Here is an 11,882-nt window from a genome sequence, read left to right as displayed (position 1 = left end):
TTCCGCACCATACAAGTACGATGTGAATAGATGGCTGATGCCGGTCCTAGTGCTATACCCCAAAACACCAATGGCCGCCAGTAAGAGAAGAGGTATACGGTCGTTGCACTATCCCCCCGTCATCGATTCCATGCGTAAACCAAACAACACCTCTTCTTCCATCACAAAGGTACTATATGCAAAATGGCCCTCCGATTCCCACAGTATTAGCTTCGTCGCTGCAGTCTACTCTTGGCCCAACGGCATCTGGGGGAGTTGGTCCTTATGGACCATACTGGCCTGACGGTGCCTATATACCTTATCGACCCGCTGCGTCCCGCGATTTACGATACAGGCCAAGCCCAGCATTCGGCTCTGTTCAAGACAACTCCGCAGGTTTTGCGTCTCTCCAACAACCTTTTAATAGGCAGTCTCTCCCTTCTACAGAGTTACTTACTCCTGGATTCTCCTGGAATCCCTTGCCAGCACAACTACCGCAGCAGAATCCGCATCAATTGTATACTTCGGACCCAGTCGTCCAGCAATCATTTCCTCCTCGACGTTCACATCAAAACCAACTGGATACATTCTGGGAACAAAATATTGACCCTTATCGTAGTAGATCGTCACAAAATACACGGCTCGATACGCCGCATCAAAGACAGCCCCCAATTAGATAATTCCAACTGGCAAGCTCTGCCACAACAGAAGACGCTACAAGGTTCAACATCGGACATTGGCTCAAGGCCAAGGAATACCGAGTTCAAAGAAAAAATTCTATCCTGGGCACATAGTGTATATGTTGACCTGCTTACTTCCCTTCACCACACTCGAAGGAAAAACGCCGCATTAGGGATTCAAGACAACAATGCCCGATCAAAACCGAATATATATCCCAAACCCCCGAGACAACCGGCTTCTGACTTCGAATCACAATCCAGCAACGCAGATATTACTCATCATGATGTTCAGGGAGTCACTCTTCCGAATCAACAATTCCCTCGAACCCATTCTCGACCTATGGATATGATGATGGAAAATCAAATGGATGGCGGCAAACAAATCCCTCTGCGCAGCTCTGTTGTACCCGGTAACAATTTCATGCGGAACTATCACGACGACCGCGTTCATTTCGCGCAGCATCCCAATCATCGATTAGCGGACAGTCATGGATTTGATAATTTTCGCACGATGCGTCGCTCTTCTGGCGGTAATGTTTACGGTGAGGCTTCCGTGATAGAGAATGCTACTTATGCGTTGGATATCCTGTCTAGTCTTTGTCTCGAAAGCGGATGGGAATGGATAGATGGAATGCTTGTTGGCGGGTGTCTCGCCTATGGCCTTGGGGACTATGATAAAGCTCTTCGGTGGTATACCCGAATACTTAATAGAGATGCTTCGTACGTCGCACTCATCATTATTATTGTTCTAATAGTGGAGCAACCATGTTGTCGTTTGCTGACCTAGCATTTCTTCTTACTTTTTTGATAGACACGTCGAGGCGATATCTAACCTTGCGGCGACGCTTTTTGCGCTTGATCGACGCGAGGAGGCATTGAACCATTGGCTACGCGCTGTCAAGTTACGACCAAGCTATTTCGAAGCTGTAGAGCACCTAATTGGGCTTCTCTGCAGCACTCAACGGGGGAAAGAAGCTGTTAATATCATTGAATTTGGGAAGCAAATCTGCGTGCTAAAACTAACGGAGAATGCTTCAGATGGATGGTCTTGTCAGCGAAACGACAGTGAAACAGAGAGCAGACTGTGGTGGATTCACTACGAGTCATGGAGAAAGCAGCTTTCGATTATGAAGTGGAGCCTGACAGTCCCCCTAGCTTCGGTGCTATCACGAATGAAAATGCCCCTGGGTTTGGGTCAAGTGGATATGCCATACCTGGTTGTGACAATGGACGAATGCTTGCACTAATACACGCGAAGGGCAATATGCTCTACGCCTTAGGGGATAATGCTGGAGCAGCGTCGGCCTTCGAATACGCCATTCTCATCGGAGCAGGGAGGCGGCGACGTGGAATTCGAAGTCTTATCAAGCTGATATTGTCGGCGTTTGAGGAAGATAACCGCCACTGTTTACCGGCACCTTCACAGAGGCGCGACTCCACGAACCCCCTGTTACTTTACCCAGATAAGGCACTCCAAACGGCGACGCTCGTTTTCCCTCCCCAAGGAAACCTTCCAGGATTCCAGCATATACCCGATGGCATTGCCAAAAAGGCAGCTATTTCTACTACAAGCAACTCGTTGCTTTCCCTAGCTAAAATATATCAAGATGGGATGTCTACTACCACTCCAGGCATTGGAGCTTCAAAAACATCTACGGGAGTCCGTGACATCCTTGCTCTCTATTACCTTTCCCTCTCACTCCAGCCCAGTCCATCCACGGCCAACAACGTTGGAATTTTGCTCGCGAGCGTCCAGCAGAATGGACCACAGAATGCTCCTCGTCCATCTGGTGAGAACCAGTTGCCAGATATCCCTGGGGTTGTTCCAGGCAGCGGAATTGCTCTTGCTTTGGCTTACTATAACTACGGTCTAAATCTTGATTCGAAACATGCTCATCTTTATACGAATCTTGGAAGCCTTTTGAAGGATATTGGTCAGCTTCCGGCTGCAATCAAAATGTACGAACAGGCTGTACAATGTGACAATAAATTTGACATTGCGTTGGCCAATCTGGCAAACGCTGTGAAGGATTCAGGCCGAATTAACGACGCCATTGGCTATTATAAAAGGGCCGTTGCTGCTAATCCTGAGTTTGCAGAGGCAGTTTGTGGCCTTGCAAATGCGTTGAACTCAGTTTGCAACTGGGGAGGCAGAGGTGGGATTGCGGCTAATAATGGCGCACGCGATCGGTGGCATGTCGATGACAAAGGGATGCTTCGAGACGCGAAAGAAATGGGAGTTGATTCCGGCTGGATAAAACGCGTTGTTGAAATAGTGGATAAACAGCTCAAGGATGGGGAAATGTGGGGCTCTGGTGTGCTAGCGAGCATGCCACGGGACAAATTGGGTCTCAATCTAGCTCTCGTTGGACAAGATTCAGCTTTAGCCCATTACAACGCTTCTTTGAACGCACTCCTGAGAAGCTGGGCAGGACAGAAATGGGAAGGATCGAGAATCGTGAGACTAGTCGAACGTGCGATAAAATTGATCGGATGGCGTTGGTATCAGGATCGATATGTTCATGGCAAAGAGTATCCGCCCTCAAAATACGCCCGACCACAGCTTCCAACTAGCTTAACCGCTCCCAACGCACCTACGGTCTTACCGTTCCACACTTTTACATGCCCTCTTTCAGCAAAGCAAATTCGTCACATATCGCAACGCAATGGTCTCCGAATATCATGCTCTACTCTTCGATCCCCATGGCTACCTGGAACAGTCTACTGTCCTCCCCCGCCTCCTAATCCCCACCTAAACGTTGGATATGTTTCGTCAGATTTCAACAATCATCCTCTGGCGCACTTGATGCAGTCCGTTTTCGGCCTCCATAACCCTCATCGAGTCAAGGCCTTTTGCTATGCAACAACGCCTAGCGACAACTCTGTGCATCGAAAACAGATTGAACGAGAGGCGCCTGTTTTCCGTGACGTCAGCAACTGGCCCGTTGATCGATTAGTGGAGCAAATCGTCAAAGACGAGATACACATTTTGATAAATCTGAATGGTTATACCCGTGGCGCAAGGAATGAAGTTTTTGCGGCCAGGCCGGCACCCATACATATGTCGTTTATGGGCTTCGCTGGCACACTCGGTGCTGAATGGTGCGACTATATCCTTGCGGACCAAATTTCAATCCCCCCTGAAACTCTTGCTCCAAGAAAACGCATTACTCGGGTCGAAGATCGCTTAGTGGAGGAGGATCATGCTGAAGACCTGGAAGACTGGATCTATGGAGAGAGAATCGTCTTCACCCGTCATACCTTTTTCTGCTGTGATCATCGCCAGAGTGCCCCTGACTCACAGGACAGGCGTTTAACTTGGGAAGAGGAGCAAGTCAACAGGTGGAAAATGCGCAAAGAGATGTTCCCCGATCTCCGTGATGACGCTATAATTCTTGGTAACTTTAATCAGCTTTATAAGGTATGGAAACTCCCCACCGTTGGAATCAACTCCGCCCACCTTCAACCCCCCTGTACCAACCTCAAATGAAACTTACACTTTTTGAATTTCTCAGATCGAGCCAACCACATTTCGTACGTGGCTACGTATTCTTGCCCGCATTCCGAACGCAATACTTTGGCTACTTCGTTTTCCAGACCTTGGAGAACAAAATCTCAAACAGACAGCTGTTGCCTGGGCCGGCGAGGCCACTGCCTCCCGTATCGTTTTCACTGATGTTGCTCCTAAACATGCACATATTTCTCGTGCTCGCATTTGCGATTTATTCCTTGATACCCCTGAATGCAACGCTCACACGACTGCAGCGGACGTCCTCTGGAGTGGTACTCCCCTCCTCACGCTCCCGCGATATAAATACAAAATGTGCTCCCGCATGGCTTCTAGCATCCTGACCAGCGCTCTTCCGCAGACTGAAGCTGGTCGTCTCGCTGCTCGTGACCTAATTTCGTCTTCAGATGACGAGTATGAAAATCGTGCGATAAGCCTGGGTCTGGACCTGAGATATGAATTGGGTGGCCATGGCCGTGCTAAAGGGAGACTGGTCGAACTGAGAAAAATGCTTTTCCTGAATCGATGGGAGAGTAAACTCTTCGACACAAAACGATGGGTGAATGATTTGGAAGATGCTTATGATGCGGTGTGGCGTAAGTGGGTCAGAGGGGAAGAAGGCGACGTGTGGCTATAGCATTTCAGGGCCTTGATTCATCCCAAACCCTGTTGTCATGCAGGCATACCCTTTTGGCCGTTTTTAAGGCCAGCGGTGCCTAGGGTTGGATTCTCTCGGCATCCCTCAACTTCCCTTACATATCCATCTAGATGATATCTGCTTTTTGTTATACTTTTTTTTAAACTCTACTTTTTGATTTCATGTTTTATTCTCAATGTTATCGCCTTGAATTATGTAATTTCTATCTATCCCCTACCCTTTTGCTTTGAAGACAATATGGGACTTTGATGTTAAACATTATATCATTTTCCCTTTTGTTTTTGTTTGAGATATTCTGAAACAAGCGTGTATGTGGTCTGCCGACGGCGTTATTATTTTAAACCACTATATCTGGCACTTGGGGGCAAAACAGGATAAAGCATGTATTTGACATGGGACTTCAGAAGAGGTCGGTTGGCATTTTGTCAGGGAAAACACGACTGGAAATGGGTAGCCTCGTGCGCAATTTACTCCCCAGCCCAACACGTTTTTATCAAATCATTTTTGCTATGGGCGAGAGTTGGCTCCATCGTCCGTCGCCCCATTTTTTCGCTTCGCTTTGTTTTGCTAGCTCTTGTTCTCCCTCGCTTTAATTTATTTTCCATTTCTTTTGGGGTTTCTGATTAATGTATTCTTTCACACTACAGCCCCCCATTTCTTCTTCTTCTTCTTCTTTTTTTTTGCGATAGAGATTCTATTTTTGTATCTTGTATTTTTCTTTCCAGCTCTGTTCTGCTCTATACCTGACCCCTATTGCCTGGGTGTCCTTTTTAGATGATTTTTGGTCTAGGTTTTCCCATTTTGCTGGTTTGAAACAATCCTCCATTTTTACTTGGAGTCACTTCCGACCGCGAAGCGTCCTGTTTCCATCTAACTATATCAATTGTGGTTGCTACACGCCACTTTTTGTGGATCAACCGCTCTTTCGCCCTGGTTTGCTGGCAGAGGGGGGGTGTTATTTTACCACCTGTCTGAGCTGTCTGGGTAACAAAAAGCGCGGAGGAAGAGCAGGTGATCATTTAATTGCTAGCTTCATGGCTATTATCCCGAGTATTTGTATGATGATTGACGACGATTGTGTTTTTTGGCTGTTTGGCTACCTTCTCACAGGAAGTTTTCCTTTTTTACTTTACTCGTTGGCGGAGGGTATTGATTTTCTTTTGGTTTTATTATTATAGATATGAGCACACAGTGCCTAATCCTTTTTCATTTCTTGGTTTCTTTTTTTAAACCCCATGGAAAGGGATAGGATTTTTTTCTCTATTTTTATTCAGCATATCAATAACTAGACCATGGATCGCTAAGTCTCACAAGACGGGCAACGGCTTCTCTTAAGGGTGGATTTCTTGATAGATGGATGGGTTTTGATGGGCGGGTTAGTGTAATGAATAATATTCCTATTTGCTTGATTTCCTTTTGCTATGAGGCAAGGAGATGTGTTTCTTATGCTGTTCGGAACCTTCCTCGCCTGTATGCCCCGCCCTACAGCCGGTTTGTTTTGGTTATTCAATTGCTTCATATATGACCTATATAGAGAGAGATATTCTAAAGACTTACAATCATATTACTTTGACATAACAGATCCACCTGAGTCGTCATAGACCAATTAAACTGAATAAAAGAAATATAGATGTGTTGAGGTAACACATGGAAGAATCCTGCAGCTCGGGGTGTTCCTGTTAATGCATTCATGTGTGAGGATGGAATATTTTTTAAAAGGATTCAAAATACGCAACATGTGTGGAGTCTGCTTCTTTCATTGTTTTTGTAACCTAACATTTTGAACGGGGGGGGGAAGAAGTTCTGAAGCTAGAACTGCAGGGACTGTTTCGCAATCTGCGCATTGAGATTCGTATTTTGTATCTAATGGAGACAACCGATTAATTCGGGCTTTTTGTAGCCGGGAAGATTTGGTGCGGTTCGCAAAGTGGTGAAAGGAGGAGAGAAAAGATAGCGGGACAAACGACATGCAATCTAGCAACGTATCAACACATACTTTTGCCTGCTACAGGTATTCAGGAACACCGCAGTACTGTATGAGTTATATGAATCATGGGAATGAATCCCTTCCGTTGGGGACGGTCGGTGCGTATAACTACCTGGTATCTTAAAACTGCCTAGGTGATCTTCCTGTGTCTAGTGGAAAGCAGGGAGCAAATAACCTAGGTATGACAGGCTCTAGTTTAACCATTGACACCAACCCCGTTGCTAGGGGATAGCATGCGCTACCAAGATCGCTCAGTTCTTTTCATGTAAAGCCCACCTTCGTCTTCGTGGGCTCAAAGGTATCAGGAGCCGGGAGGGACGTGCAAGGCAGAGGCTGATATCAGCGTTACGGTCAAGAGCGAGGGCTGTCCGCACTCAAAGTAACGCGTTTTTGCAACGCCCAGCCGAACTTTGAGCAATGTGGGGATCTTGTAAGCGGGACTCTCATAGCTCATGCAACGTTTAAGAAACAGAGGTCACGGCGTCCAAGGAACCAAACCAAAGAAAAGGGGATGGAATGAAAATGCCAGCCCTGGCTGCAGAGTATGCTCACTGATCTGATGGTGCACTACGGAAGGGCCATCAGAAGAGCTGAAAAAGGGTGCCAAGGGGATCGTTCATTGAAAAAAAAAAAAAAAAAAAAAACTTCGGGAACCCCGAGGGACAGGATTGATTCGCTGATCGTGCAACAGGCCAGACTGACGGACTACCCAAGCAGGGCCGCTTCAACGTGTGAGGCGCATGGGGGTTCGTCATAGGCTGGGTGTTTCTTGTGCAAAATGCAGGGGATTATTGGCCAAGCATAATCCCCTGAACATGTCCACGTACTATGTCTGTGTGGATGTCTGTACGGATGGATGGATGGATGGATACGACACACTCCGTCGAGTTTGTGTGCGAGGATCAACCCCTCTCGATCGCTAATGGTAACTTGTGTTGGATCAAATTGGACCCAAAGCGGCGAACATTCGGCTAGGATATTTTGTGGCTACCTGTACACTGGGTTTAAGCAAGGATAAAACCAAGCCTGGCCGTCAGTGTTCAGCTCGACTGCCAGCTGCAGCCTTTGCACCTAGGCGCCTTACTTTGTCTGCAGCATACCCGTTCCTGTGGTTCGCTTCCTCCGGCTGCTGGGCATCAACGGTAATAATAACGGTGGATTAGGACATAACGAGGATCCTTCGAGGGAGGGATAATTTTTAGAGCATCATGGTTCCAACAATTTATACGATCGTTCGTGTAATCCCAGTCCTTCATCCGGATGGAGCGATTCGTTGAATCGTTTGATGGCTGCACATTTATAGCATTTTGCCACTTGTCACTCATACTCGCGGCAGTGTCGGAGTCGTTCAAAAGGGATGTTTTGCAATAATTAAGCCACAGTGTGGTATTTTACGTGCCCAATATCTGACGGATTTGTGCATCCCAAGTGACGATTAACCTACCCAGACATGCGTGCTTACTTGCATGCATCAATTTATTTCCAACCATCGTCTCACATCTCATCCCTGTCATCAATGGTGATCAATAAAAATCCAGCTTGACAAGGGCCCCCTTGTACTGCATTTGTACGCCAAGATTTATGTTGTCTCCCTGGGTGTCGATGTGGGTCGACTCGCTTGCCTACAAGACCGTTTTCATAGTATGCCACATATTGGCTTGCGGACCCACCAGGTTTAACGAACCTTGTTGGGACTGAATGGACGTCGTATCTCGCCTCATCCACGTTGTCAAAAGGAGCCAGCGTTGAGCCATCGAAGTCTCGACTCGATTTTCTTTCTCCTTTAGGAGGATTTCGAGACTGTCCAAGGAATGTGGCTTAAACCTCGGCGTTCTGTTGATGGAGGAGCTTGATCGCCCACCGTTTTTGGCGGGGCGGGATCAGTTGAAAGCATGTGTAGGATGGCAGCCAATCCAGAGCCTCAGAAGTCAGGAGGAGGTGGCTCCTGAGAGCTGGCCTCCTTTCAGCCTGCACAATTCTCCACTTTCATAAAGTCATAATTCTCTCGAACTGGGGGCCAGGAGAGCTAAAGCCGACTTCTCTCTCGTTTGCTATTCGCAATCTATTCGAGGACCCACCCCATCGCTTATCTGGACGAAGGAATCTCAATCGAAATCGCCAAGCAGAAAGTGCCTGTTCAAAAGGGACTCTGTGGAGAGCCCGGACCCTGGGGTCGCCGCTCGTTCATCCTTTGGGCACATCGCGCTGTGCCTAGTACTAATCCGGAATGTTGCACTCACTGGGCTCATTGAACAGGTGGTTCGCAAGTAAACTTGCGAACATGACTGTTGCAGTTGAGTTTAACGGGAACTATGCGGAAAACTTTTTGCACCGGGCTAAGGGCTGTTCATAACCTCATCATCACTAACCGCGCTTTTACCCCTCCAGAACAGGAAGAAGACTAAGGAGAAGACCTGATACTTTCCAAACGGCCCCATCATTCACTCGTGAGCGAGACGTCGTGCCTTGTGGAAATTATGCTCTTCTTCGGTTGAAACATCCCATCACAGCACAGCGCTGATCTGCGACCTGCCCAGCCGCAAATGGTATTAAATGTGGAAATTGTGGCATTATTACAGTGACGATAATGGCGAGCAGAATAATTCCGTCAGTCCAGGCTAGGCCACTGAGCCAAGATATGGGTATCGCATCCACATGTTTGACCAAATATTTATCGCGGTCCGGCACAATGTCAATAACGAAAGACCTGTGGATGATTATTTTGCCTGTCGAATGGAACTTTCTTTGGAAGATAGCCAGCCAGCTTTGCGTGGTTTGATACGGTCGTTGATCTGCGACGTGGCAAAACTGTCGAATATGGTAAGGATCTGTAGATAATTTACTGTTCATTTGTTTCCTTTGTCATGTTTTGTGAATATGTACGCACTCAATACTGTGTACTGAGATGGCAACAAAGCATGTCATATGTAAGGGATTTTGACCCATTAGCCGAACATGTTACCCCAAAACTTTATCTGAAGACCCTTTTGATCACAGAAGACATGTATGAAGGATGTGCATGGCTTGTGATTGTCCCTACGTGGTCGGGACATACTTCCCCTACCTCTAACCGAAGCCTATGGCTGATATAATTTGCATGAAATACCTTTCATTGTAAACAGCCAAGGTGATTGGGTCCAAGTGTGTCTTATTGCGTGATAGATGATTCATATTAGTAAACTGCATTTCAACCAACAGCTCGAAGACGGCGGAAGGTTTTCGGGGGAAAATGTGGTTGGGCTGAAAAACGGATAAACGATGGACGAAAGGCGCTGAAAAGGAGGTTTATGGTGGAGAGCTGGCACGATGGTGAAAAAGCAACCCGAGAAATGCCCGGAAATAACCAAAATTTCAAGCTCAAGTTCTGCATTCATCAGATATTTTGTTACTTCTACGCAGTCGTCCGATGATTCCTGTGATGTCATAATAAACACAAGCTTGGCGTGAGGCCTTGAGTCGAACGGGAAGGTCATTGCACATTGTTTGCTCCCCAACCGCGAGGTATTTGCCGATGCTGCGACGAAGGTCGACAGATAAAATGATTTTGAGTCCATTGGAGAAAGTTCCCCTATACCAGCAGATACGGCGGATGTTTTTCTTGGTTTCAACCGCTTTTGCGAGGCCTGTCTTCGTGCTTCTTCCATCATGTTCTATTATCCAACAGTGTTCCCCCTACCACATGTATCGTTTCTCTCCAAGCTTTGACTGCACCACTCTCGATGAGCTGCACTAGCGAACTGACAGAACCAGTCAAGTCCTAGCGCAAGCTACCTTGAAGGCAAGAGGTTTTGTCGCATATCAAAGCACAACGCTTTGGCGGCGAGCATTGACCCTGCCTGCCCTCAACTCACCCATAGAAAAACCTCCCATTTTAAAAATAGTGGTCCGTCCTGGTGTGTTCGGTTTTCCCACCCCGCAACCAACCTTAAAGATGGGCCAAAATCCCCAAATTGGGAATTGACTCTGTGCCGTCCATATGTTCCGCTCGGTTCTTTCATTGGTATCGAATCGGAAAATGGTTTCATCAACTCTAAGCCATTATTGTTACATCATTCAGAAGGATGAACTAGTTAGTCATCAGCCAGGCCCGACCAGATTCATCTCGATGATTCCAAATGGCGACGTTCGGCTTTGTTAAGAGGCGCAATGGATTGAAAAAAGAGCAGATTCTTCATGCTTGGACACTGGCACGGCACTTAGTTCAGGTGTCGAGAGCCAATAGACAGGGCCTCCCCGCGACCGTGTGAGATTCCAGCTTGCCTCAGGCGGCAAATTGTGGCGCGCACAGGCCACAGTGATCCACCTCAGACGTTTGGCATTGGAGGCTCTCACGCTATTCCAGAAGCCTGCAGCCGAACATCAACAAGCGTCAGATTTGTTGCCTGAGGGGGTCATTGGCCCATTTCGCATACGGATTAGAAGCCAGAAGTCCGTTGTCCATGAATAATCACTTCTCATACCTCGATGCCCAAACATCGCTGTTTCTAGTGCCAACCCCGTTGTCTTGCTGATGCTTGTAAATAACTAGTAGGTACGGAGTACATAGGACGGAGTACTCCGTACTCCGTAGTTTGTTGTTTATCGACCTCAGACCTCGTAGCTGGGCGTCAGCCACATATTTCAAGCGACTGACGGAACGCAGCAACCATTTTCCGCCACTCAGCGGCTGAATCTCGCTGCGCAGGGTCTCATTGGCCAGAAGCCGGGTAGTTTGATTCCACATCGACAACCGCGTGCACGGACTGGGGAGATTTGTTTTTTTAAAGTGCAACGGTGCAGGTCAAGCGCCCCACCAGGGACCCACGGGTTGCTTTCCCCATAACCGCAATGTCACCATCGTCATGGGGACTAGGTCGGTTTTACTCGGTCTAGACAACGTCAAGAAGCTTATTCTCCGCCTGACGAACCACTGACGTTCAATTCATGCAAAACGAACTCCCGGATCAAGTCGATCGCCCGATTTCCGCTTTGTGCTCCCGGACCACTGTCTGCAATGATAATATCGTAAATTTATTCATGGGGTTGAAGTGCAGTTGCGCTCGATGAGGGTGCCATTAGTTTTCTACTTCC

General features: G+C 47.4%; 2 protein-coding genes across 2 annotated transcripts; one reads left to right on the top strand and one right to left on the bottom strand.

Annotated features, from left to right (window-relative positions):
- Positions 1 to 108: 108 nt before the first annotated feature.
- On the bottom strand, positions 109 to 567 carry HCAG_04787 (conserved hypothetical protein; the record flags this gene model as incomplete). Its single annotated transcript, XM_001540897.1, has 2 exons — positions 109 to 172; positions 437 to 567. 2 exons carry the CDS (start codon positions 565 to 567, stop codon positions 109 to 111), a joined length of 195 nt encoding a protein of 64 aa, XP_001540947.1.
- A 456-nt stretch (positions 568 to 1,023) lies between these two features.
- HCAG_04786 (conserved hypothetical protein) lies at positions 1,024 to 4,804 on the top strand (the record flags this gene model as incomplete). Its single annotated transcript, XM_001540896.1, has 4 exons — positions 1,024 to 1,379; positions 1,471 to 1,819; positions 1,918 to 4,080; positions 4,175 to 4,804. The coding sequence occupies 4 exons, from the start codon at positions 1,024 to 1,026 to the stop codon at positions 4,802 to 4,804; spliced, it is 3,498 nt and encodes a 1,165-aa protein (XP_001540946.1).
- Between the last annotated feature and the right edge of the window lie 7,078 nt (positions 4,805 to 11,882).

Source organism: Histoplasma capsulatum, genomic scaffold, assembly GCF_000149585.1.
Source record: "Histoplasma capsulatum NAm1 scaffold_4 genomic scaffold, whole genome shotgun sequence".
Taxonomy (NCBI): domain Eukaryota; kingdom Fungi; phylum Ascomycota; class Eurotiomycetes; order Onygenales; family Ajellomycetaceae; genus Histoplasma; species Histoplasma mississippiense.
Note: the sequence above shows the minus strand (reverse complement) of the source record. Positions and strands in the feature narration are given on the sequence as shown.